At 40.9% G+C, this 23,006-nt stretch overlaps 1 protein-coding gene across 4 annotated transcripts in view; it reads left to right on the forward strand.

Annotated features, from left to right (window-relative positions):
- Positions 1-23,006, forward strand: part of utrn (utrophin) — a 180,590-nt gene that overhangs the window by 106,806 nt on the left and 50,778 nt on the right. For all 4 annotated transcript variants that reach the window (XM_053643180.1, XM_053643182.1, XM_053643181.1 and 1 more), the window contains 4 exons: positions 2,993-3,165; positions 3,992-4,148; positions 15,181-15,310; positions 21,978-22,246. In XM_053643180.1, the coding sequence (XP_053499155.1) occupies positions 2,993-3,165; positions 3,992-4,148; positions 15,181-15,310; positions 21,978-22,246 (729 nt within the window). The remainder of the gene's footprint in view (positions 1-2,992; positions 3,166-3,991; positions 4,149-15,180; positions 15,311-21,977; positions 22,247-23,006) is intronic.

The following is a 23,006-nucleotide window of genomic DNA, read 5'->3' on the forward strand; positions in this document are numbered from 1 at the left end:
TGCAAGGACAGACCAAAGCAATCTCTGGTCATTGATTAGTAGGACAGATTCCATTACTCAAACACTCAGCTCGCCAGCTACACACAGAGAGAGAGCGCGAGAGAGAGAGCGAGCGCGAGCGCCCTGGCTACGTCACGTATAGGTGGAGCAGTTAACAAGCTAATAACGTAATCGTGATATTTTATTCTCCTTATAGACAGAAGTGTGCCAAATAAAAACTTTTCCTTTATTAATGATTGGCATGTCCTACTTTAACTTTAGATTCTTTTCTTCTCGCTCTTGAAGTTAATAAAATGTTTACGGCTTGTTTAAATTTACATTACATTTACGGTATTTGGCCGACACCCTTATCCAGAGCGACTTACATTTACCTCATTTATACATCTGGGCAGATGAGGGTTAAGGGCCTCGATCAAGGGCCCAACAGTGGCAGCCTGGTGGTGCTGGGATTTGAACTCCAACGTCTTGTACATTATGTTACAAAGAAAAGCATAAATTCCTCTATCCTGAAGACTTTCTCATGTCGGAAAGGACTGACACTGGGGACTCCTTCCATAAATGCAAAATAAACAAACGTCTTCTTACAGAAAACCTCAGCGCATAAGCGATTCTGTTTTTTGTTGTTCTTGGGTTTGTTTTGTTTTTTATGAACACCTGTTGTATGAATTGTAGCCAGAACTACTGGCAACATTAATCAGCAGAGATCAGATTGAGTATAATTTTTAACACATCGCTTACCCCCAATGCTTTATTACAGTCCATATAAATGGTTTGTCCTTTAATTATTTAACTGGATTTTCGCTCTTGGCTTGGACCAAGAGCGATCCCCTTGTACTCAGAGATTTATCGCCGAAGACGTGATTAAAAAATTATTTTGTTTGCGCAAGCAAAACCCACCATAGATCACCGCAAGCTTTCTATCTGATTCAGCGCAGGACTCCTCCATCAATCAGATCACAGAAGAGCACGGAGAACTGTAGACTCGCTCACAAAACGACTCGATTCTGCATCGAGTGACGGGTTCAGGGTGGCGTCAAACTGCTGAAATGGATGACGAGGTTATTCTCTGTGCATTACAGCATTCCACCTTGCCTTTTTATTGGGTGTGATTGCTGGATTTTGGACTTCAGAGGCCTGAATCGAGCTCTTTTTTTTTTTTTCTTTTTTTTTTCCTTTCTTTTTCTTGTGAGACCTGATAGCTGAAGGCGATAGATGGTTGTCTGCGCACCGGCATACCAATCTGTCATTTCCTGCACGTGTGTGTCTGACTTTACTGCTTTTCCACAGATTAGACTAATAAATAAATAAATAAAAAAACCTGGCCTGGAACATGAGAAAAGTGAGAGCCGTTTATCTCCGGTTTATAAGCGATTTCCGTGTCTGGAAGAAAGAGAGCGAGAGAAAGACGGGGAAGTGCGTAGGATTGTGGGTTTCAGTGGTAAATATTCATGCTCAATGGTCATTGCTGTCTCTTTGGTGTTAGGGTTGTTAATTGAGCATAAATGTGACAGGAAAGAGCATGAGCTTGTGCATGAGCTGGAAAAGACCTGTACACCGAATACAGACTTTATCAATCTAAATAGAAATTTCCAGCCTCACCAATCTCTCTCTCTCTCTCTCTCTCTCTCTCTCTCTCTCTCTCCCTCTCCCTCTCCTTCTCTCTCTTTTCTTTCTTTCCCTTAAAACCAAAACCAGAAAGTCAAACACAAACTGTTATGTTCCTGGGGAAACTGCAAAAATAGAAAGCAAAGTTGCACTGAAGACTCTTTCTAACAAATGCTAATATAATATATAAATATAAACATGTGATTTGACCTCCTGTCGGAGCTGCTGTTATAGAAAGTCAGTCAAAACACCTGCGATCTTAATCAATTTATGCCACTTGTATAACCCCAGTTAGGCCAGACTATACTTTACTTCCTGTTTACTACAAACGCTCACTACATACGCTAGGTTTTAGCATAGTGGCGTCGTAGATCATACGTAATGTACACTCGATGCCCCATTTGAAATTCAGCTTCCGAGTCCAACCTTATGTTGGACATTCATTTCCTTTAGGACTCCGTTGTTGCTTGTTTGTTTAAGTTTAATCGGAAAAATATTACGTGCATTCGGTTTTTAAAATTTGTTTACATCAAACAATGCAAACGTGATGAAGGCTTTCGCTTGACTCGTAGAGCATGGGAGCTTCAACAGTCAAATATACTGGATGTGCCGTTTAAATATGTGAATATTACGAACGTTTTATACGCATTAGAATAGTGAAATTCATCCCGACGAGGGTCAGTAGCACCCCCATGTGCACGCTGCACCTCGGATTTATTTATTTATTTTGGAGATGGTTTGAAAGAAAACCTAAACCTGTACATGCACATACTTACTCGAACTAGGCTACTTGAATCAAAGATTAAGTGCCTTTTTTATTGTGTGTGTGTGTGTGTGTGTGTGTGTGTGTGTGTTCTTGTGTGTGTTTGTAATTATCGGCCAGATTGCTTCCTGTTGCTTCGCCCCATGGTTTTGTTTACCGTTTGATGTTGTGCAATCAAGCCGTGATTGCTCTATAATGAAGTTGGTTGTCCAGTTTGTGGAGTCTGAGCCAGTTAATTTCATCTCTTATCTTGTGTGTGTGTGTGTGTGTGTGTGTGTGTGTGTGTGTGTGTGTGTGTACGTGTATGTACTGATGACTGATGTCATGGTTTGTAAATATTATTACAGATGACTGTTTTTGCTTTCTTCTATTCAAATGTCTCTGATTCTGCATGTGTGTGTTCAAGATCAAGGTATTTGTTATAATATGCACAGAACAGCCTTATAGAAGGTGCACGTTATAAATATAGAATACAATAGGAATAATAATAATGATGATAATGAAGGGCAATAGGTATTATAATAAATGTTTATTATACGGTGTATGTACAAAACAAGGAAATTAGTAAGAACAGATCTTATAGTATCTGTGAGTTAAGTCTTGTGTTCGTGTGTGTGTGTGTAGGATATCCAGGCGGAGATCGACGCCCATAACGATGTGTTCAAGAGCGTGGACGGCAACAAGTTGAGGATGGTGAAGGCTCTGGGAAGTTCCGAGGAGGCCGTGTTCCTGCAGCAGAGGCTGGATGACATGAACCACCGCTGGAACGATCTCAAGGCCAAATCGGCCAACATACGGTCAGCACGCTCAGAATATAGAGCGCAGATTTATCATCAGAAATACACAACAGCTGAAGCTTGTCAGAGCTAGTACACATGCTGTACAGTGCTGTCACATGACCACAGACACACAGTACAGGCAAGATGAGGGTAGAGAGGAAAACGTCTTCAAAAGAGGAACAGTGCGAAGGAAGAACAGAGAGAGAGACAGTGGGGGCGAGAGAACTGATGTTGATGAAGTGTGTGTGTGGAAAAGAGGACCTGGCTGTTTTATTATTTAACTCTCATTAGGGATTAATTAGCGAACATGTGTAATTATCAAGCAGCCGACACGCCGCTATTGTTCCGTGCCATTACCGCCAACACGCTCCGAACAGAAAGAAAGTAAGGTATGCTAATGATTGAAGGGTTTGTATATATGCATTCAGTGTTTCCCACAGGTTGAGAATTTACCCGTGGTGGGGATTGGCATGGCGCGGCGCAGCGTGTGACGGTGTGGGTTCAGTAATAATCTAGTTAAGCAAAGGTTTATGAACAAACTGTTTATTGCAAACAAATAACTACTCAAAATAAATAATTATCTATATGTCAACTTCAATAACTAAAAAATCAATAACTACATATTCAAATACATTTTCCATTTTCAAAATATATTAAAGAACAAAAGCACAGACTTTTTGCGTTTTGATTGAAAAGAAAAATTGGAATTTGGATTTTATCTGCCTGGGCGGGTCTTACTCTGCCTGGGCAGGCCGCCCAAGTAGAGCCTAGGTTTGGGAAATACTGTTATTGAAGAGTGTGTGTGTGTGTGTGTGTGTGTGTGTGTGTGTGTGTGTGTGTGTAGGGCTCATTTGGAGGCCAGTGCAGAGCGATGGAGCAGGCTGCTGTCCATTCTTGAAGAGTTGTGGAGGTGGATCTGCCAGAAGGACGATGAGCTCACTAAACAGATGCCTATTGGAGGAGATGTGCCGACGTTACTGCAGCAGCACAACCACTGCTCGGTCAGTACACATACACGCCGACTTTCTGTTCCTGACCCTCTGGTCTAGTCACTTTTTCTAGACCCTGTAGTCCTGACTCTCTGGTCTAGTCTCTTTTCTAGACTTCCTGGTCTGGACCATCTGGTCCTGCCCCTTTGGCTTGACCCTTTGTTCCTGGCCCTTTGGTCTAGTCCCTTTGTCTAGACCCCTTAGTTTCCCACTTTTAGGTCTAGTCCTTTGTCTATTCCTTCTGGTCCTGCCACTGCTCCTTTGTCAAGATCTTCTGGTCCTCACCCTCTAGTCTAGTCCCTTTATCTAAACCCTCTGGTCTACACCTTTTAGTCATGCACCTGCCCCTTTGTCTAGACCCCCTGGTTCCCCCTTTTGGTCTAGTCCTTTTTTCCTAGACCTTCTGGTCCTGGCCCTGTTCCTTTGTTTAGACCTTCTGGTCTTGCCTCTGCCCCTTTTGTCTAGACCCTTCGGTCCTGACCCATTGGTCGAGTCCCTTTTCTAGACCCCCTGGTCTTCACTCTCTGGTCTAGAACCTCTGCTTCTCACTCTCTAGTCTAGTCCAATCATCTAAATCCTTCTTATCTAGTCCTTTAGTCTTGCCTCCTTTGCAGTGACGTACACCCTGATGCACTGATGAAAGGAAGCTAATTCAAATGCAGCCAGCCACAGCTTTAAAGATTTCTTTGATCCTCTGCTGATATAGAGACTGAAGTTCTTATAAGCTGAATAAGCATACTGTTTTCCGTAATGGTATACTGTATATCATGGTGTTAAAAGTCCTGGCTCAGCTACACCTCAGCTAATTCCTAATCGCTGCATTCTTCAAATTAGAAAAGAGCAAACTGTTCGGAGCTCGTATTCCACCGTGGTGTGTTCAGGACCAAACTGAGAATTGTACAAAGAGCATGCAATGCTGCATGGTAATCCATTGGATAAAGAATGTATGCAAACACACTCTATCCACAGGGAATCATTGGAAGTGGAGGTCTTTGAGGCTGTAATTAGCCCGAGATAATGTGAAGGAGCAAAGGACAATTTCGAGGGCTCTCTTCCTTTCTTCTTCTCTCTCTTCTCCCCTTCTTAATTCCTTTCTCTCTGCGACAGATTGAATAATGACCCCGAGGAGTTGAAAGAAGAAAGGATTGTGCGACTTTCTCGGTCTACCCTTCCTCGCCCTTCCTTTCTCGCTCTCCCTTGCTTTGTGTTTTAATAGTTTGTCTTTCAGCCGTGCGCCGGAGGGTGAATTTTGGGCAAAGCAATCCAAAGTGCCAGGGTGAACACGGCGTGGCCGATTAGCGCTGCAGTAAGAAATCTAGAAGTCTGTAATGAATGCATGCATGTGTGTTTGCGCACCGATAAGACTGGAGTGCTGCTGGAGGACGTCTGTGTCTGGGAATGTGTAGCGAAGCTGCCACTTAAATAGAGAGCGTAAGCAAAACACTATCGAAGGATCAAGTAGCTTCAGGGTACAAAAGGGAGAATTAGCCTGAGCACTGGAATGGGTTGATGTTACAAATTGTTAAAGCTGTTTGTGTGTGTGCATGTGTATCTCTCTCTCTCTCTCTCTCTCTCTATATATATATATATATATATATATATATATATATATATATATATATATATATATATATATATATATATATATATATATTAGTGTGTGTGTGTCTGAATTACAGGCAAACACTTCTTGATTAAGTAAATAGACTAAAGCAATTAAATACAGTTGTGTAACATTAATGAATTAAACATTTTAGCAAACTACAGCAAGATGATTATGATTTAAAAAAAAAACAGTCATTATAAAACTTTGTTAATCACATCAGAAAAAAATTGTCCTGTCGAGTAGTTACACACTCAATTACACACATTAAATAAATAAATAAATAAATCCGCAAATGGATTCAGCAGCAGGTGATGATTTCAGTAAGCTGTAAATCCTTCCAGTTTGATTCTAAGGACGGCGTTATACTTGATGCACGCTATTTATTTAACTCAATGAGCTGTTAAAAACCTCCATATATTTTCTGCTGGTCTGTGTAACCAATCAGAATCTCGCTGAGGGGAAAAAAACAGGAGAAAGAGATTGACTGCGGTTAAAGAAAGTAGTATGGAACGAAACTCCACAATATCAGGCTTTTAAAAATGTTTATAAAACAAGTGTGTTCTGTAGAAATTGAAATTGTGATAAAAAGAAAACGTAAACAAATTGCTTTAAAAGGCAAATCAAATGAAAATGACTGACTATTGACTGTATGAGCCAGGTTTGGAGGAGGAGTAGCAAAAATGGCAGTTAGATGTAAGCAGTTTTAGCATGCTGCTGTTACTTTTGTCCAGCAGATGAAATGTGTTGCATAGCCTCAAGTCATGGTCCTGAGGTGCCTACCAAGTTTTGTCTCGGTGCACAAAGTCAGTGCTGAGATACAGCCTCACATCCTGTTTAGCAGCTTCGCCTTTGGATTTGTTGCCACGTTACAGGCAAACCCGTTTGGAGTATTCAAGGCTTTCACTGAAGATGACGCGGCAAATTTGGTGGTGATTGGACAAAATTTGTAGGAGTAGTGACAAAATCCAAGCTGGTGGAAAATCTAATTAGGTGGATATTGATGTCAAAGGGTGCGTTGAATGCGTGTCGTCTGGCTTTTAGATTTTGGACATACGGTTCAAACGTTATTGCCATAAAGGGACTTCCGAATTAGGCCCAAATTTGACTCGATGGTGGCGCTAAAGCGTTGGTGGCGTTTGGCCCAAATTTGGTCAGGATGTTCCTTAGACGCTCCCCAATCAGTCTGCCAAATCTCTCAGCTTTTTTTGTGACTGTTCTATGGGCTGCCGTAGACACCCTAGCTAGCCTTTGCAACTTCGGTGCTTGGCCCCATAATAATTATTATTATAATAATATTTTTTATTATAATTATATTATTATTAAGTTTGTATAAAGTTTTTCATACTGTAGACTTGCAGCTCAGTGATGTAAAGTGTGGTATAAAAATAAATAAATAAAGGTAACGTACACAAATAATAAAATACAATAAATAATAAAGTTTTTACTTATTTATTTTTTTAATCTAATAAAATTTTAATTTCTTATTTTTTTTAACAAATGTATTTAGTCTAACAAATGTGTACTGACTGCATAAAAACAAAATCCTTCATCACACTTTTTAAGTCTAGCTTCGGATAAATTGTACGCTCAGTCCCTCATGCTATCCTTTCTGAGGCGAGGCACAAGGCTGAAATCCTCCATTTCTCCAGCGATTTCCTCACACATCCTTTTTATTTCTTCTGTTTCAGACATTATATCTATTTCTCATATTCCCACCGAAGCCCTGACTTTCAACACAAAACTATTATAACCTTCCAGCGCTGGTAGTCATGGGCCATGAAAAGATTTTAGATTGATTTTTGTGCAGATTGAGTCTACGTCACGTCGCCGAGGCCCCGTGCACGGTCGCCAAAGTCACTTTGCCGTTATGGTTGTCGTCCCTGTGCTGTGCATCATTAAGCAGGTCTGCATGTGGCGTCGCTGCCCGAGCGACTGTCGTCGATTTCAGGTGTTCAGCGCCGAACACTTCCTTCGACACCATCCTTCTTCCCTTTGATGAAGATATCTCTTATAATCGGTTTTATTAATCACGCTTTCAATTATCCAATAAAGCGCTTCCATTTGTGGCGCCGTAATTAACATCATCAATCAGCGTTTATTTAATCACGGCTGTGTCGTGTGTAATTCCAGGTCCTAATTAATTTACATCAGACAGAAGGAGAGGTTTCGGCATCCTAAAAGATGATTCTGTTGTGTTTCACCCGACAGCCTCAGTGTGGCTTATAAATATTTAATACGCTCACAGAGTTTTAGCCGTCTTAAAACTATACATTTTATCATAAATATTTTATTCAGCAAGTGTCATTCAGGAGCAAAAACCCCCCAAACCAGTACTGTGAAGTTTTGGAGAAAGAGTTATTACTCGCAAAGCAATTTAAAATAGCGGGTATGATGGCTTGGTGGTTAGCTCATGTGCCTCGCGCCTCCAGGGTTGGGCGTTCGATTTCCCGGCTTCCTCTGTGTAGTCCAAAGACATGCATTGTAGGCTGATTGTGTGAATGTGTGCGCGATTGTGCCCTGCGATGTATCGGCACCCCGTCCAGGGTGTCCCCTTCCTTGTGCCCCGAGGCTCACCATGACCCTCTGTAGGATAAGCGGTATGGGAGATGGGTGGAATTTACCATAGAACCTTGGAGAATGTAGTTGTGGTGCTGTTGAATTCAACAATCGGATTCGTTGTGTAAGTTTCACCGAGGTAGCAGGTGAAACTTGTTGTTTTTTATGCTAACAACTTGCACAGGGTTCACGTAATCGAAGACTAATATGGCGAAGTTTTCCTTAAAGAGACGATCATTTTTATGGAAGACGTCAGAGTTAAAGCTGTAACTTTAAAAAGAGGCGTTTACGCTTTTACGTTTCTCTGTAACACGGCAAGCAAGGTAAGAAGGTAGCTATTACCCAGTCCGTCCAGGATTTAGCGATTTTTCGGTCGCAGAATTGAACGCACAATCAAGTAAACGCTACAATATTCGGAAGAGCTTGCAATTATTCAGTCACCGCAGGTTTTCCGCAGATTCGGGCCGAGACATTCAGCCAAGCCCTCTTTGATTCACGTGCGTCGAACGCGAGTACAGCTAAAAGGTCTTGTTTACCAACAAACATCACGAGCAGAACAATTTCGTGCAACTGCGACTTCGCCAAGTCAAGTAGTTTTCCTCAAAAAAAAAAAATGCACAAATAAACTCTCCAAGTTGCATCGCAAATTTTGAAAAAAGTCTAGCCTTTTTGGCCGTGATGTTTGTTAAAAAACTCTGCGAGATCCTGTACGGACTGATGAACAGAAACACCCAAGCAAATATTATATCTGATGTTACTGTTATGTAGACTAAACAATGCTGCCAGAAACTGAAAACGTAAATGAGTCACAACATCGAATGCAAGGACTGCATTGCTTTAGACCCGACTCAAGCTTCGGAGGTCCTTTAAAAGTCATTGATTAGCTTCAATGCCTGCGATGGATTTGCAGTGAAGCTCAATTGCGCGGAAAGGAAAATCTTTAAGAGCAAGCTTCGTGACCTTTATATCGTAAACGTATTTTACAATATTGTTTGATTTGTGAGCCAAACGAGCCCCAGAACATAAGGCAGAACATTAGCTTGTTGTGCCAAATTAGCCCAAGGACCTTAGGCTGGTAAGACTGATCGCGTTTGCCTGGAATTGGCTCTGTCTTTTTGTATTGTCTCTTGTTCGGTACTAAATCATGAAAAGTGATTGTAGATCAGCCTGCTGTCTGAGCTTCATACCCCTCAGATTAAAGCTAAAGTTACGCCGGGGTATTGCTGATTGGTTTGCATTCGTCGGCGCCGCATCCTGCAGGACAGTATAATATATGAGCCATATTCTTCTAGCCTTTGCACCTGCCTCAGATAGAAATAATGACCCTTCTTTGGCTCTCCTCGAAAAAAAAAAAAAAAAACCCCAACCACCACCCAGGGCTTTTCTTTACAGGGCTTTGAAGAAGTTGTACGTCCAGCTCTTTATTATTTGATCAATAAATAGTCAGTGAAGCGGCTGAGGTCTAAAGTAGTTTACTGTATCGGCTAAAGGGGAGGAGGTGATCATTTTGAAAGCGTCTATAATTCTGCTTTATGTAGCATTCATTAGCTCAGTTGCTTCTGTACACAGGGGTTAAGTTCAGCCAGTTGTTGTGATGTTTACGGCTTTGGATTAGTTACAGTCCATGTTGTGTGCATTTATTGCTCTGTGTATTTATTTTCCTGCATCGTCTCACACTGTTTATGTAGGTTTTGTGTGTTATGTGTTGCACCATGGACCTGGAGAAATGGCATTTCGTTCCAATGCATACAAGCTATACAGAGGAATGAGAAATAAAAACCGCTTGACTTGACTCGGATAGTTCAGGGTAGCGCGTTGTTGAAGGCAGAGTTAGGGTGGTTTGGTTAAACCTGCTCTACAGGGTTCAGGCGTTTCTGAAATTCTGCACTGCGAAAATAGAGGTTCTTAGGCAGGGGAAAGGAGTGCACATGCTGTCTTAGTAAAGGTAAGTAATCCCTTACTGAAAAGAGATATTGATATAAAACTTACCCAGTAGCATTTCTACAAGTAGCAAAGTTATTCACTGGAGCGGATTTGATACCACCGTGCTTTTAAATTCTCTAATCTGATTGGTCAGATGGTCAGGTGTCGATGAATTTCCTCTAACAGCCGGGTCTGGCTGCAAGGTCAAATCGCAGGTTTATATAAATAACGCTATTGTTTCTAACAAGTAACAAAGTCGTTCACTTGTACGGTGGACGCACCGCATAATCGAAGACTAATACCGTACAGCTGAGTTAAAAACAATTATTAATGAATCGTTGCTATGGTGAAGGTGGCATTTATTTAGCATTTTTGGAAGGAGTCTTCAGTGTCGGGCAGAGGCAAGGCTGTAACTTTACGGTTTTCTACCACCGGAGGAAAAAGTTGCGTTTTAACTTCTTAATTATCAACTTTAAAGTGAGAGAATGCCTTTTTTTATTTTATATATATATATATGAGAGAGAGAGAGCTTCTGTAACATAAATGAAAATATTAAATCTATCTGTACAGTAAATGGATAAAGTATGATGTGTCATTCCGTAGTAGATAAAAGAAATGATATGTATATATATAAAAAAAAAACATAAACATTCTTCTCAGAGCACAATTGACTGTAGGTTACTGATCTGCTTGCGAGTCACAGGAAAACCTTGACTGGCAAATACGTCGCTTTTTCTGTGTTTGTTAAGTGAGTGGAAATAAAAGCGAGACGTTTCCCCGTCAGGGTTCTCCAGGTCAGGGTCTGCTGGATCCTCATCGCCTATTTTATCTCACCCAGTTTACCTCAGCCAGCTTTGCCATTTCTGGTAATGTCATCATGTCGGAGGGAGCCGAGGAGACGCCGCGGCTGCACCGCTTGAATTTTAAGCAGCTCTGGGAAGCGACAGAACAAAAGAGCTTGCGTTTCTCTCCTCGGTTTTCCTCTCTCAAGGCTGAGGAGTGAATGTTACTATGTTATGGAGCCTGTGCCTCATTAAGAAGATTTCTTTCATTTATACTGGACCGGAATAGTACTCTTCGTTGCATACGGGACGTCATCAACAAGCAGCAATGCAGCAGATCGTCCCAGTCATACTGCCTTATAGCCATCAGTTAACTAGCTAGCTATGTTATCATACAGGATGATTACTGGCTTTGCTGTACATCATAAGTATAACTTGATGTGAAGCACGACTTAAATTACTCACCATACAATCTTTATTAGCTAGCTAGCGCCATTATTGGACAGCTGGGAAATTGATCTCGGCAGCAAGTCTTGCTAACAATAACAAAATTAGTTTAAATCGACGCATCAATCCAAATTGTTGGGCCGTAACACCCCGAGTAGCGAAATTTCTTACGTAGCTTAATGGAGTTGAGCTGCAACTGTTATGGACTCTATATCCCAGTCTTCTGCTACCTGCTGTTTCTGTGTTAACTCTGAATTTACTTATGTCACACAGGAGTCTTCTGAAAACCGTGTGAACCCCCCGAAAACCGAATGCTCTTCCACACGCCGGCTGCAAATCACGTTTGGCTTCATGTCTATAAAAAGCTTCCTCATATACAGCCGGCTGCTGTGTTTTTCTCTCTCCTGTTTCTATTATCTCTTTTTATGTCTCATTTCCTCTCCTTCTCAGAGACGAACGAAAAGCCAGGGAAGGACAATAGCGCCTCTCTTTTTTTGTCTGTGTCTTTTTTAAATTAAACCTTTGAGAGTGTAAAGAGTCCATCTCTAAAGCTCAAGGCTGACCATTTTCCTCCTCCGTCACGTGAAACACCTCCTGTCTTTTGAGTTCTTCGCCCCATCTGTCCGTCACCGAGAGCCGAGCGCTGATATATAACGTCCCCTTTCCAGGAGAGGAGAGAGAATTTATTTTTATTTTTTAAAACCTCCTTTTGATGGAGAGTTAACACGATTTGATTTCGAGTAACGGAAAACGTTTTTTTATAGTCCGAACAATTCTTTTAAGCGGGCTCTGAAAGATCACTTACGGAAAAGTTGTTCATTATTAACGACAGCTGCTTGTGGTAAAGAAATTTTTGTAGCATTTTCCAGGAAGGTCATATTTTATAACGAACTACGAGGACGTTTTTATATCGCGTTAAAACGCATTCAACTTTATAGCTATCCGTATTATGTATTAGCGTAACATGTTATAAGTAGTTTCCATAACACATAATGGCACCAATACCAAAAGAACGCAGCTCATCCATACGGCATGGTGCACTATGAGACCATATCTGAATTTTTTTTTTCTTCTTTTTTTATTATACCGGAGATATCAGGAATTCATACGATATACATAATATGTATAGAGAGAGAGGGAGAGAGAGAGATTTATATAACGTGAGAAAAACAGAAAAAAACATCGAGTAAGCAAAAGTTCTGTTGTTGGTGAGAGAGAACAGAGGAGATCAGGCAGACTAGTTTGAGCTGACAGGAAGGCTACGATAACTCAAATAGACACTCTTTACAACCGTGGTGAGTAGAAAAGCATCTCCGAACACACAATGTGTCAAAATCTTGTGGTGGATGTGCCACAGCGGCCGGATTCCACTCTCGTCAGTTAAGAACAGGAATTTGAAGCTATACAATGGGCATAGAATCACCGAAACTGGACCTCTGAGGATTGGAAAATGTAGCGTTGTCTTTTAATCTTCAAAGTTATAATATAACGTATGATAATGTCCGTCAATGAAAAAGATATCAATTCAGGTACTTGTTTTAAATAAATAAATCTGAATAGTTGTTATTCTGAGATTAATTTCGCAGTCATTAGTGATTCCTTTAACAATTCGTGAATGCATCGCTTTAAACTGAAATGCCTTTTCATGAGTAATGATAAATTATAAAATGTGAAGCATGCATTATAACATGTCATTAGTGCATCCATAGGTTATTATATTGTACCTTTGGCCTTCATGGAAAGTGTTCCTGAAATTTCTGTTAACAAGCCCTATGACGTATTGTATCTTACGGTCTTTTTAATCCCGCCTCAGCTTCTTATCAGGGCAAGATGGTTTATGTCAACTCAACCGTTCCGGTTTTAATGTTCCGGTTAAAAGACGGCCAGTCGATAGAGAGAAGAAAGGCGACGCTTGCTATTGCCTTAGAAACAAATGGAGGCACTTGTTTGTTTTATGAGGATATAAACAATGGATATGTACCTTTCCTGTCTATATTCTAAATATAAAACCATATTGGATTTGTTTTTTTTTTTTCCAATACTGTCTGAGCAGGCGAGTCTGGCTTGTAGTTGTACTCTGACATGAAAAGTGAGCGTGTTATGTTTTGTTTTCTCAGACAGGTCATTTTAAGTATAGGGATCGAGATAGTAGAGGCAAAACACTGTGGTTCGTGTGTTTTCGAAGCCTGAGAGAGGGACAAATTGCAGGGGTGTCATCAACATTTACTGTCCTCACAGCACGACACACACTTATTATCCACCTCGAGATGTAGATGTGAAGCGATTTCAGTAGAGCTTACTTTTTTACTGTTTGAATTTGTACACTTCTTTTAGAGAGTTTTTTTTTTTTAAGACTAGTCCTGGATTTTTTATTTATTTATTTATTTATTTTTTAGAGCAACTCCTTAAAAGCAAAGTTTAATGATTTTGAGAAGTCGATTGTTACGCACACTTTTTTTAAACAAAATTTTTTTTAGTATGGAATCTTGGTATATTTGATCTTTATTTTGCGATTACATCATGACACTCACAAAAATATATAGTTTCTAGCATTTTTGTTCTATTGCTCACTTTGTGATCTCTGTAATTCGATTTTCATTGGCATTCCAGCAGAAATCATTCAATAGCTTCAGTACACAGTGTACAAACGTATAAGTTGAGCATGTTATTGTTACTTTTGACCAGTAAGTGGTGCTGGCACGAAAATTGTCACATCGCCTGAGGTCACGGTCCTGAAGTCGCCTACCAAATTTTGTGTCTGTGTGCAAAGTTCTTGCTGAGATACAGCCTCGCTTCCTGTTTGGCTGTCAGATTTGTTGACACGTTATGAGCGAACCGTTTGGCGTATTCCGAACTCTTTGATAATTTTTGTCCAGGTTGGTCTGAATATGAAACTGGACAAATTGGACAAAATTTGTAGGAGGAGTAGCGAAAAAATCCAGAAAATCTAATTAGGCGGGAATTGACATCATAGCGTTTTCTTCTTCTTTTTTTTTACTTTAAGAGGAGGAATATTGACATTATTGTTTTCTATACTGCTATAAACCATAAAAATTAATCCATTATTTTTTTTAAAATGTTATTTAATATGCAATATTCAAGACTTTAGACTGTGCTTCTACTTTACACCCAGTCCTTGCCCTCTTGCCCTTTGCACTCCGCTGAGTAGCTGCAGTAAATGACCGTTTATTCAGTTTTGGGGTCATTTACACCTTTTTAGCAGCTTGTCTCCTTTCATGATGTAATCAGATCTGATCCTCGACTGGCGCCGTTACTATAGAGCCAATTAGACTGGAGTGCAGCTTGTTCGCTTTCCATCTCCTACTCTAAAGCCCGGAATTGTTTAAGGTCAGCGTGATTTGGTTTTCCGTCCCCTCTCTACAGTCTTTTAGCTGGTGTGTAATTACAGGATTTTCATCTCTTCTCTAACACAATCATTTGGCCTTGTTGTTTTTTTTTTTTTCCCCCAGAGCGTCGAGTGTGTGACTCACTAGTGCCTTTTTTTCTACTCTGTATTTTGGATATGTTCTCTCTGGACCACTTCAGAAATGATTCATTGACAATTTAGAGTGCCCCCTGTAGTGTTTGAACTTGTCCATACTCCTCTGTTTACATTTCTCCATCCTCCCTCTCCAAATTACGTTTCTGCACGATACCATTTCGTACAAGGATCACGGACTAAACCGTGAAAGGGATGACCTTCTCACAGTTCTCGTTTTTTTGTTTTCAGGCTCTGAGGGCGGAGCTAAAGGACAGGGAGCACGTCGTGGTCAGCACGTTGGACCAGGCGCGCATGTTCCTGGCTGATCAGCCAATCGAGGGGCCTGAAGAACCACGCAAGAACCTGCAACCAAAAACAGGTGAGAGCTTCATCTATACCAGGCGTATTTAATTAAATGGGTAAATTCTATTTACATAAAATTGATTGATTTTATAAAGGAACCAACATGACTGAATGGCAACAACAGTTACCTTTTTAATGATTAGTTTATGGTTACAAAGACAACAACTCAAAGTGTTTTGTAGTGATCGATTTTTCACGTCATCACTTTTGGCTCAAGCACGGACTCTGTTTTTGAAGTTGACGCATTTGTCCGTTCTTCCTTAAGCATTATGTTTCAGCAACTGCTTTGAGTTGAATTTGAAGAATTGGTCTCACACTAGCAAACATTTATCCACAGATTAGCACTAAGCCCAGCCAACATGTTTTTTTGAACGATTAACTTGGCTGGCTTAATCGGGATAGAAGATGATCTCCTGACCTTCTAAAACCCTCCTCCTTGACGTCTTTGAGAAAACGTGTTTCTAGCCGCTCTTTATTATTAGAGATGCTGTTCCAGGCCTGAGACAGAGCGCTCTCCCTGGCTAAAAATGACAAATTGTTGGAGAAACTTTTTTTTAAAAAAGCGATGCGTCTGGCATGTGAAGCCAGATATAAATATTTTATCTGGGTTGCAGAGGCCGGTAGGTATGTGCTGGATTTTCACCCTTTGGTTTGCCTCTCTGAAGGACACGCATCACATTTGGTGTGTGTACACTCTCTGGTTTTGACAGTCTCTCAGGGCGAAGTGTTTGATGTAACTTTAGTCAAGCATGTGATGGATCTTGGGATTTTTGCTGTCTGTACTAGTGTAGCCCTTCTGAGTAGAACCAGCACAAATCTCCGGACATGCTCTCAGGGAGATGTCAAATAACACAGCAAGTGTGTGTGTGTGTGTGTGTGTTATCTGTCACACAGATCAGAAATGATTCAGATGTTTTGTCGTTCGGCTTTCGAACGAGCTCGCCGGCTCGGCATTTATTAACGATGTAGTGTTAAACCGCGAAATGCAATCACAACGAGCTTTCTAACAGTATTCGTGATATTGTATAAACAACAATTTTCTAAGCAATTAATGGATTTCACAAGCACAGGCATCTAATTATTTGCCGTGCTGATTTTTGCCCTTTAAATGTCACATTTCAGGCGGAGGTAAGCTACTTACAAACTTCCGAGCTGAACCGGCATCAGGCGGGAAAATTAGGACAGTAGACGGGGCTTATAAGGTCAAGCCTTCAGGAATGTGCTGGTGTTGTGATGTGCTATAGGTTTTCAGCAAGGTCAAGTGTTTTGTATATAAATTAAGACGAGGGTACTCACTTCTGGAAGTCGCTCTGGATAAGGGCATCTGCCAAATGCCGTAAATGTAAATTTACGATACGTGGTCTATTTAGTTTGATAGCTAGAAGAGACGCCTCTGCATCATTTGGTCAGTGTACATCTGAGCATTCAACATGCCTGGGGTGTGATTTTGCAAATCTCTGTTTTTAAGGATTTTACAATCAAAGTTACACCCATTTTGATGGACTTTGGCGCAAGCAGTCATTTCACTTGACAGACAAAACTTTAGTTCAACTTTAGTTCAACTTTAGTTCAACTTTGATGCTTCGTCCAACAAAAGCACAGCTAGCTTGGCGGCAACCACTCAAACAGGTTTCCAAGCAAAGTAGATTTCTCACGAACTTTCCAACTTGGTATTGGACAATTCTTTGCTTCAATCTCACTAAATTAATAGTCACAACTGCAGGAACCTTTAGAGGGCTTAGGAACTGTAGACACCAGAAACTTTTACAGGAATTCAAGAGTTTGAGGCATTTTTCCATCATTGGAATTTTTTCAGAAACTCAACAACTTTTGACGTTTTTCCAACCTGAAAGAACTATGTAAGAAACATTAGGCTCGTTTTACCAGAGGATCTTTTACTAGAACTCAGAAACTTTAGGCAAGAATCCATTACACATATTTTTACAGGAACTCGGGAGTTGTAGGTATGCTTCCACTGGAGAAACTTTTGGCATTTGTCATTGGAGGAAGGTTTTACACCAACTTATGAACTATGAACATGTTTCCATCATATAAACTTTTGCAGAAACATGTAGGCACGTTTACAGGAACTCAGGAACTGTATGCATGTTTCCAGCACAGAAACCTGCAGGAACTGGAGGTTCGTTTCCATCAGAGGATCTTTTACAGGGACTCCAGACCTTTAGGCACATTTCATACCACAAACTTGGGAGCTTTAGACACATTCCACACCACCACATCATCTTTTACAGTATCTCAGGAACTGTAGGCATCATTCCATCAAAGGAACTTTTACAGGAACCTGGGAACTGTAGGCATCTTTTTTTTTTTTTTTTTTTTTTTGTGCATCTTTCCACCTGAGAACCTTACAGAAACTTGGGAAGTTAAGACTCGTTTCCATCAAAAAAAAATAAAAACATTTAAAGGAACTGTAGTCTGGAATTGTCGGTATGTTTGTTTCCACCCCAGAAAATGTCAGACTCATTTCCACTACAGAAACCTTTACAGGAACTCAGGCACTTTTGGCATGTTTCCACAGGATGAAGTTTAATAGGAACATTAGGCACATTTCCACCAAGGAATCATTTATGAGAACTTTATCCTTCTTTCCACCAAAGGAACTTTTACAGGAACCCGGGAACTTTAGGCATGCTTCCACCAGGATAGCTGGGCTGACATTATGTGGGCTCTAGTTTCTGAAACCTACAAACCAGGAACTATTTGGATGGAGGTAGCTGTAGCTGAGCATTGTTGAATGACCAATCCTTATCGAAAGGATGCTTGGTGAAAAAGCAAGTTTTTTTTCTGAATGGCTAACCCTCTTACCCACCAATTTTGAAAACCTTCAAGCTTGTCTTCTATCAGCTGTTGCTCAGCACAAGTGGAAAAGCAGGACATTTCCATCAAGCTGTTGTTTCACATAAGCAGTGACTCATCACGGGTGATGTTTCTAGTGACATGCTGCTTGCACAAGGCAACAAAAGACTTGAAGTGTGAAACTGTGCTCCATTTGCATGCAGCTGGTTAAAAAAGTTTCAATATTTCCAGCACTGTATTTGTGTAATGAATAAAAATAACAACACGTTTTCAATCTGAATTTCCCCGCATGGTTCCTGTGTCACTGTGCCACTGAAATGCTCTAAATGTTGTGCAGTTTGGCAACTTCTGCAAACCTAAGCAGAGGTCTTTTTCCTCACAGAGTTCTGGAACCATAGCGGAAATACATCTAGTATATTTTCTCTATCGCTAGCTTTGCACCAGGACTAGGCAGTCTGCCGTGCACAACAGTTCCAAATGGAGGTTTTTAGGACTATAATATGCATTATTTACGCTTGGTTATGATCCTTCAGAAATGCTGATGTTTTGGTTTCATCTTGTAATGAGGCTAGTTTATTATTTATGGTGGTTCTTCTGCTTCTCATCTGATATCCATAGCAGCCATTTGCAACTTTGTGTACGAGTTCAGGAAAAAGTCATTACCACCGCAAGTGCCTTTTCGTTAAACCGAGGCAGATTAGAGCTACCGGCCTCCTCCTTCCTGTTGCCAATACTCTGTGTTCGAACACCAGCTGCATTAACGACAGCAACTAAAGACCTTGATGTGTAATCACCGGGGATAGAAAGATGCTCCCTGATGCATATTTGCCAGTAGAACCCATATAGAAACGCGTATATTGTTCACATTCAAAGGTCTGAAACTACCAAGTCCTTCAATTCCTGAGGACTGATCATGACTTTATAAAGCCTGTTGTGTCTTCACCCTTGACAAAAGTTAATGACAAAAAGTCCTTGGGTGTTGGTTATATAACACAGCCTGTATTGTTTGTCTCATCTTAGTTCTTGCTCGAAGTTGTGTTTAAATGTGAGGAGATGGAGGTCTGTAACGAAGCTAAAAGTTAAACGCTCGTTGAATCGTTCTAGTCGCCACCACTTTAATAAAGCTACTAAACTCTCTTTTATTGTTTACAATTGTTACTCAGGTTTATAAAAAAAATTAACATCCACTGAAGCGCCAATATGAAGTAGAATAAATAAAGATTATGACTCCATTTCTTCAGGGGTCGCGGGGGTCCCCCGCGACCCTGAAGAAGGAGTAAGCGGTAGAAGATGGATGGATGGACGGACTCCATTTCTGGAGGGACTCATTTTTGTTGTTAATCACTGGTTGATGTTGAGTCTTGCTCGACGGTCAATGTTGAAGCATTCTAGTACTAAACCTAAAGCAAGTTCATTGCCTTTTCCATTCAGTTAAAACATTTTGTTGCATTGCCGTTTGGGCAGTAGATGAACTTTTAAGTGTACCATGAAAAACTTTGGAAAGTTTTTTAAGGTTTATATAACTGGTGCTTAGCCTTGATTTGAAAGTTTAGATCCAGTTTGGCCCGAGTCGAAACCACAGGGGTCCTGATCCGCTCAGCTCTACTTTTCTCAAAGCTGTGCTTGAGTCAAGGTCAACTTCAACAACATTCTGCCTGGAGTGAGCAACAGTAATGAACTAGTAACGGTTCCTCTGGAGAACCTAGGGTCTAACCTGAGGCTTGCAGTTAGCTTTGATTTAGTCTGAACTATTCCTGTCTTGTATATTGAACCAGTGACCCTGACCAAGACTGCATGGTTACTACCCACTGGAGAGTTTTGCTGGGGTTATGGCCTTGTGTAGAATGTTTCGATTTTGCACGTTTTATAGTTCACAGGCGAAATAACAAAATCAGGTATGACTGAATCTTTATTTACAGCACTCTATTCAGTTTTTACACCTTCAACCAGCCAATACATCGCCTCCCGGCCAAAACTACCAAATTGGTACCTGTAATAAGCAATATATGTCTTCATACCACTCACAGTTGCACAGCAGTCAATGGTCTTTTTGTCCTTGGGACTTTAATATGCAAATTGTCCTGTCAGATATTTGCCAGTGAAATTTAAATGTATATGATTTTAGATGTTTAACATTCATTCATTCATCTTCAGTAAGAGCTTTCACCTGGTCAGGGTTGCAGTGGGTCCAGACTCTATCCCTATGAGAGCCTATGGGTGTAAGGAACACCAGTCCATCACTTGGGCATCTAATATCAAACATTGTAATTCCATGAGCTGCGCTTTTGTGGTATTTCTTTCTTTACTATAAGAAACATCATATAGTGGACGAGAGATGACGGCTGGATAGTCGTCAAGCCGACTCTCCGGCAAGGCCGAATTTCTGACAGTAGTATCACCTCTAGCACTTCTAATCCTCTGATACAAATCTGACCCATATACCAGGAAACAGATTACTGCCATTTCTCAGATCTTTCAATGACTTGAAAGATGAAGATCCTCAGGTCTTCAGTACCGCACCACCTCTCAGCCGTGCCCCAGGCCAGTTCCTTCCCTAACAGCGCTCTCCCTTTAATCCTCCCCAAACAGCTTTCAGGCTGGTCGATAGATTCAGGAGCAAATTTCAAGGATGCTCAGCTGCACAGCTTGAGGCTTCCAAGTGCGCTGAAAACAGTGACAGTATGTTCCCTCTTTTAGTCCTTCCTAAATAGATTTTATGCTTGGCAGGGGATTCAGAAGTGAAACAAAAGCTTTCAAATGGCAAAATGTTGTGCATCCCAGTTCGTTTGAAAACATTAATAATGGAATTCCTCATTAATCCTTTTAACGAATCTTTTTTTCTGGGTGTTAATCAGGTAACTCGGCCAAGGAAAGGCTTGAAAAAATAAGCGATGTAGTGGTTTTAAGGTGGAAGGTGTTTGTGCAAAGCATAAAAAAAGTGATAATGAATATACTGTACCGCGGCCTTCAGGTTTCCAAGTGCGTCAAAATGGCCGCCACTGAAAATGAAGATAAATACCTTATTTTTTTAACTCCTTCCTTGTTGGTGGATTACATGTTCCTGAGGCAAATCCTTTCTAATTTGCTTTCTATTGAGATCTGTCGAGATCCGCTGGCCACGGTATGAAGTATGAATAATTGGTCACTTCCCTATCTTCATTAGAAGTTTTGCCCTTTCGATGTAAAGTGCATGGTCCCAATCTTGCATAAGCTCCTGCCAAAGAATAAAGCTTTACCCTTTCCAATGATCTCACTTCAGTGGTCTCTTTTAGTCTGGGGCCCAAATCGTCTGATACTTATCATATATTTTTCTGGCCCCAAGCTTCTGAATCTTCAAGGTTGAAATCCACACTTTTGTTTATGCCCATATCTGGTTACTATCTTCTGACAGATAAACTTTTTGGACTTTTGGACACCGAGACTTGGTGAGTTTTTTGGAGCAAGCAAGCTAAAAGTAAAGAGTTTTGTTAAAAGTAAAGAAGTCAGAGTCGAGTAAACTTTTTTTATTTTTTCCAACAGTCTTTGGTTGAGAAGTTGTGTACTGAGTGAGCTGGACTCCTCCTGTGAAATTAGGCAGTCTTTGATGGTGTTTAGTTACGAAATGAGGAGAATCTCTAGTATAAGCTAGAAGTAGACATAAAAGCTAAAGTTTGCCTTTTCACGTTGTGCATAGCAGTCAAGCAAAGGCTAATCGTGTGATCACTGTCCACTGTGCTAGCTCCATGGTAGCTTGTCACATATCAGGTTATACAGTCCCAATTCTTGCTGCTTGCACTGGTCTGTTAATTCTCTTTGAAAGTTTCCTGGGACTTGGACATTGGCTTTGAGGAGTACTTACCATCTCTTTCATTTTCCTCTCCTCTTAGAGTTGTCTCCGGAGGAGAAGGCCCAGCGGGTCGCGAGGGCGATCCGAAAGCAGGCAGCCGAGGTGCGCGAGCGCTGGGAGAGGCTGCTCGGGCACGTAGGAGGTTGGCACGAGCAGGTGGAACGCTCCCTGGAGAAACTCCAGGACTTGCAGAGCGCCATGGACCAGTTGGACGTGCACCTGAGCCGACCTGAGGAGGTCAAAGGCCGTTGGCAGCCTGTCGGAGACCTGCTCATCGACTCGCTGCAGGACCACATCGAAAAAACCACGGTGAGTGATCGTGAATGGATACAGATAAGTAGCGACAAACTTTTTGGATCGCCACAGCTGTATTCTGTAAGAAATCAGCCGTAAAGAAGTAAGCAAAAAGGATCATTAAAAGATTTGAAACACACGCTGTTTTGTTCAGGTCCCAGACATCATGTAGCTCTGTTGATGTATTGCAGTGCATATCCATCTGTTCCTCATTAGTCAGAAGCAGTGCATTTGAGAACATATGGGGGCAGATTTACTTCGAAAAGCACCGTTTAGATCACTTCTAGCGATGGTGGAGGTGGCCGTTTTAGCGGGTGGTCAACTAAAAACATGCATGCAAATGAACGCAGGTGCACTTTGCCTAATTAGTATTTGGCAGCATTAAGTAAGCTCTTGCTTTGTGCATGTCTTTATGTCAGCAAACAAACAGCATGAAGTGCTGCACACCTGGGTGTTAAAAAAACGTATTTTAAAAGTGGACTCCACGATTTTAAAGTCCAAATTCTGTTTGTAGTGTTTGGCAAAAGCTTTGTTTAAAGGTTTATAAGCTGTTGGGTGGGGAATGGGAAGACTCCCCAAAATGAAAGAACGGAGAAACACAAACATCAGTGTGACTTTGGAGAGCTGTATGTATTTGAATGTTGCGTTTAAAAAAACAAAACAAAAAAAACCCAGCTAGCTTCAGCTAATCGCAGCTAATTATACCTTATAATTTCCAGCTGGCGAGATGAGATTAACACGCTATGAGCTACGTCTATAACGCCATTTAAAAATT

This window comes from Ictalurus furcatus, chromosome 15 (assembly GCF_023375685.1).
Source record: "Ictalurus furcatus strain D&B chromosome 15, Billie_1.0, whole genome shotgun sequence".
Lineage (NCBI taxonomy): Eukaryota > Metazoa > Chordata > Actinopteri > Siluriformes > Ictaluridae > Ictalurus > Ictalurus furcatus.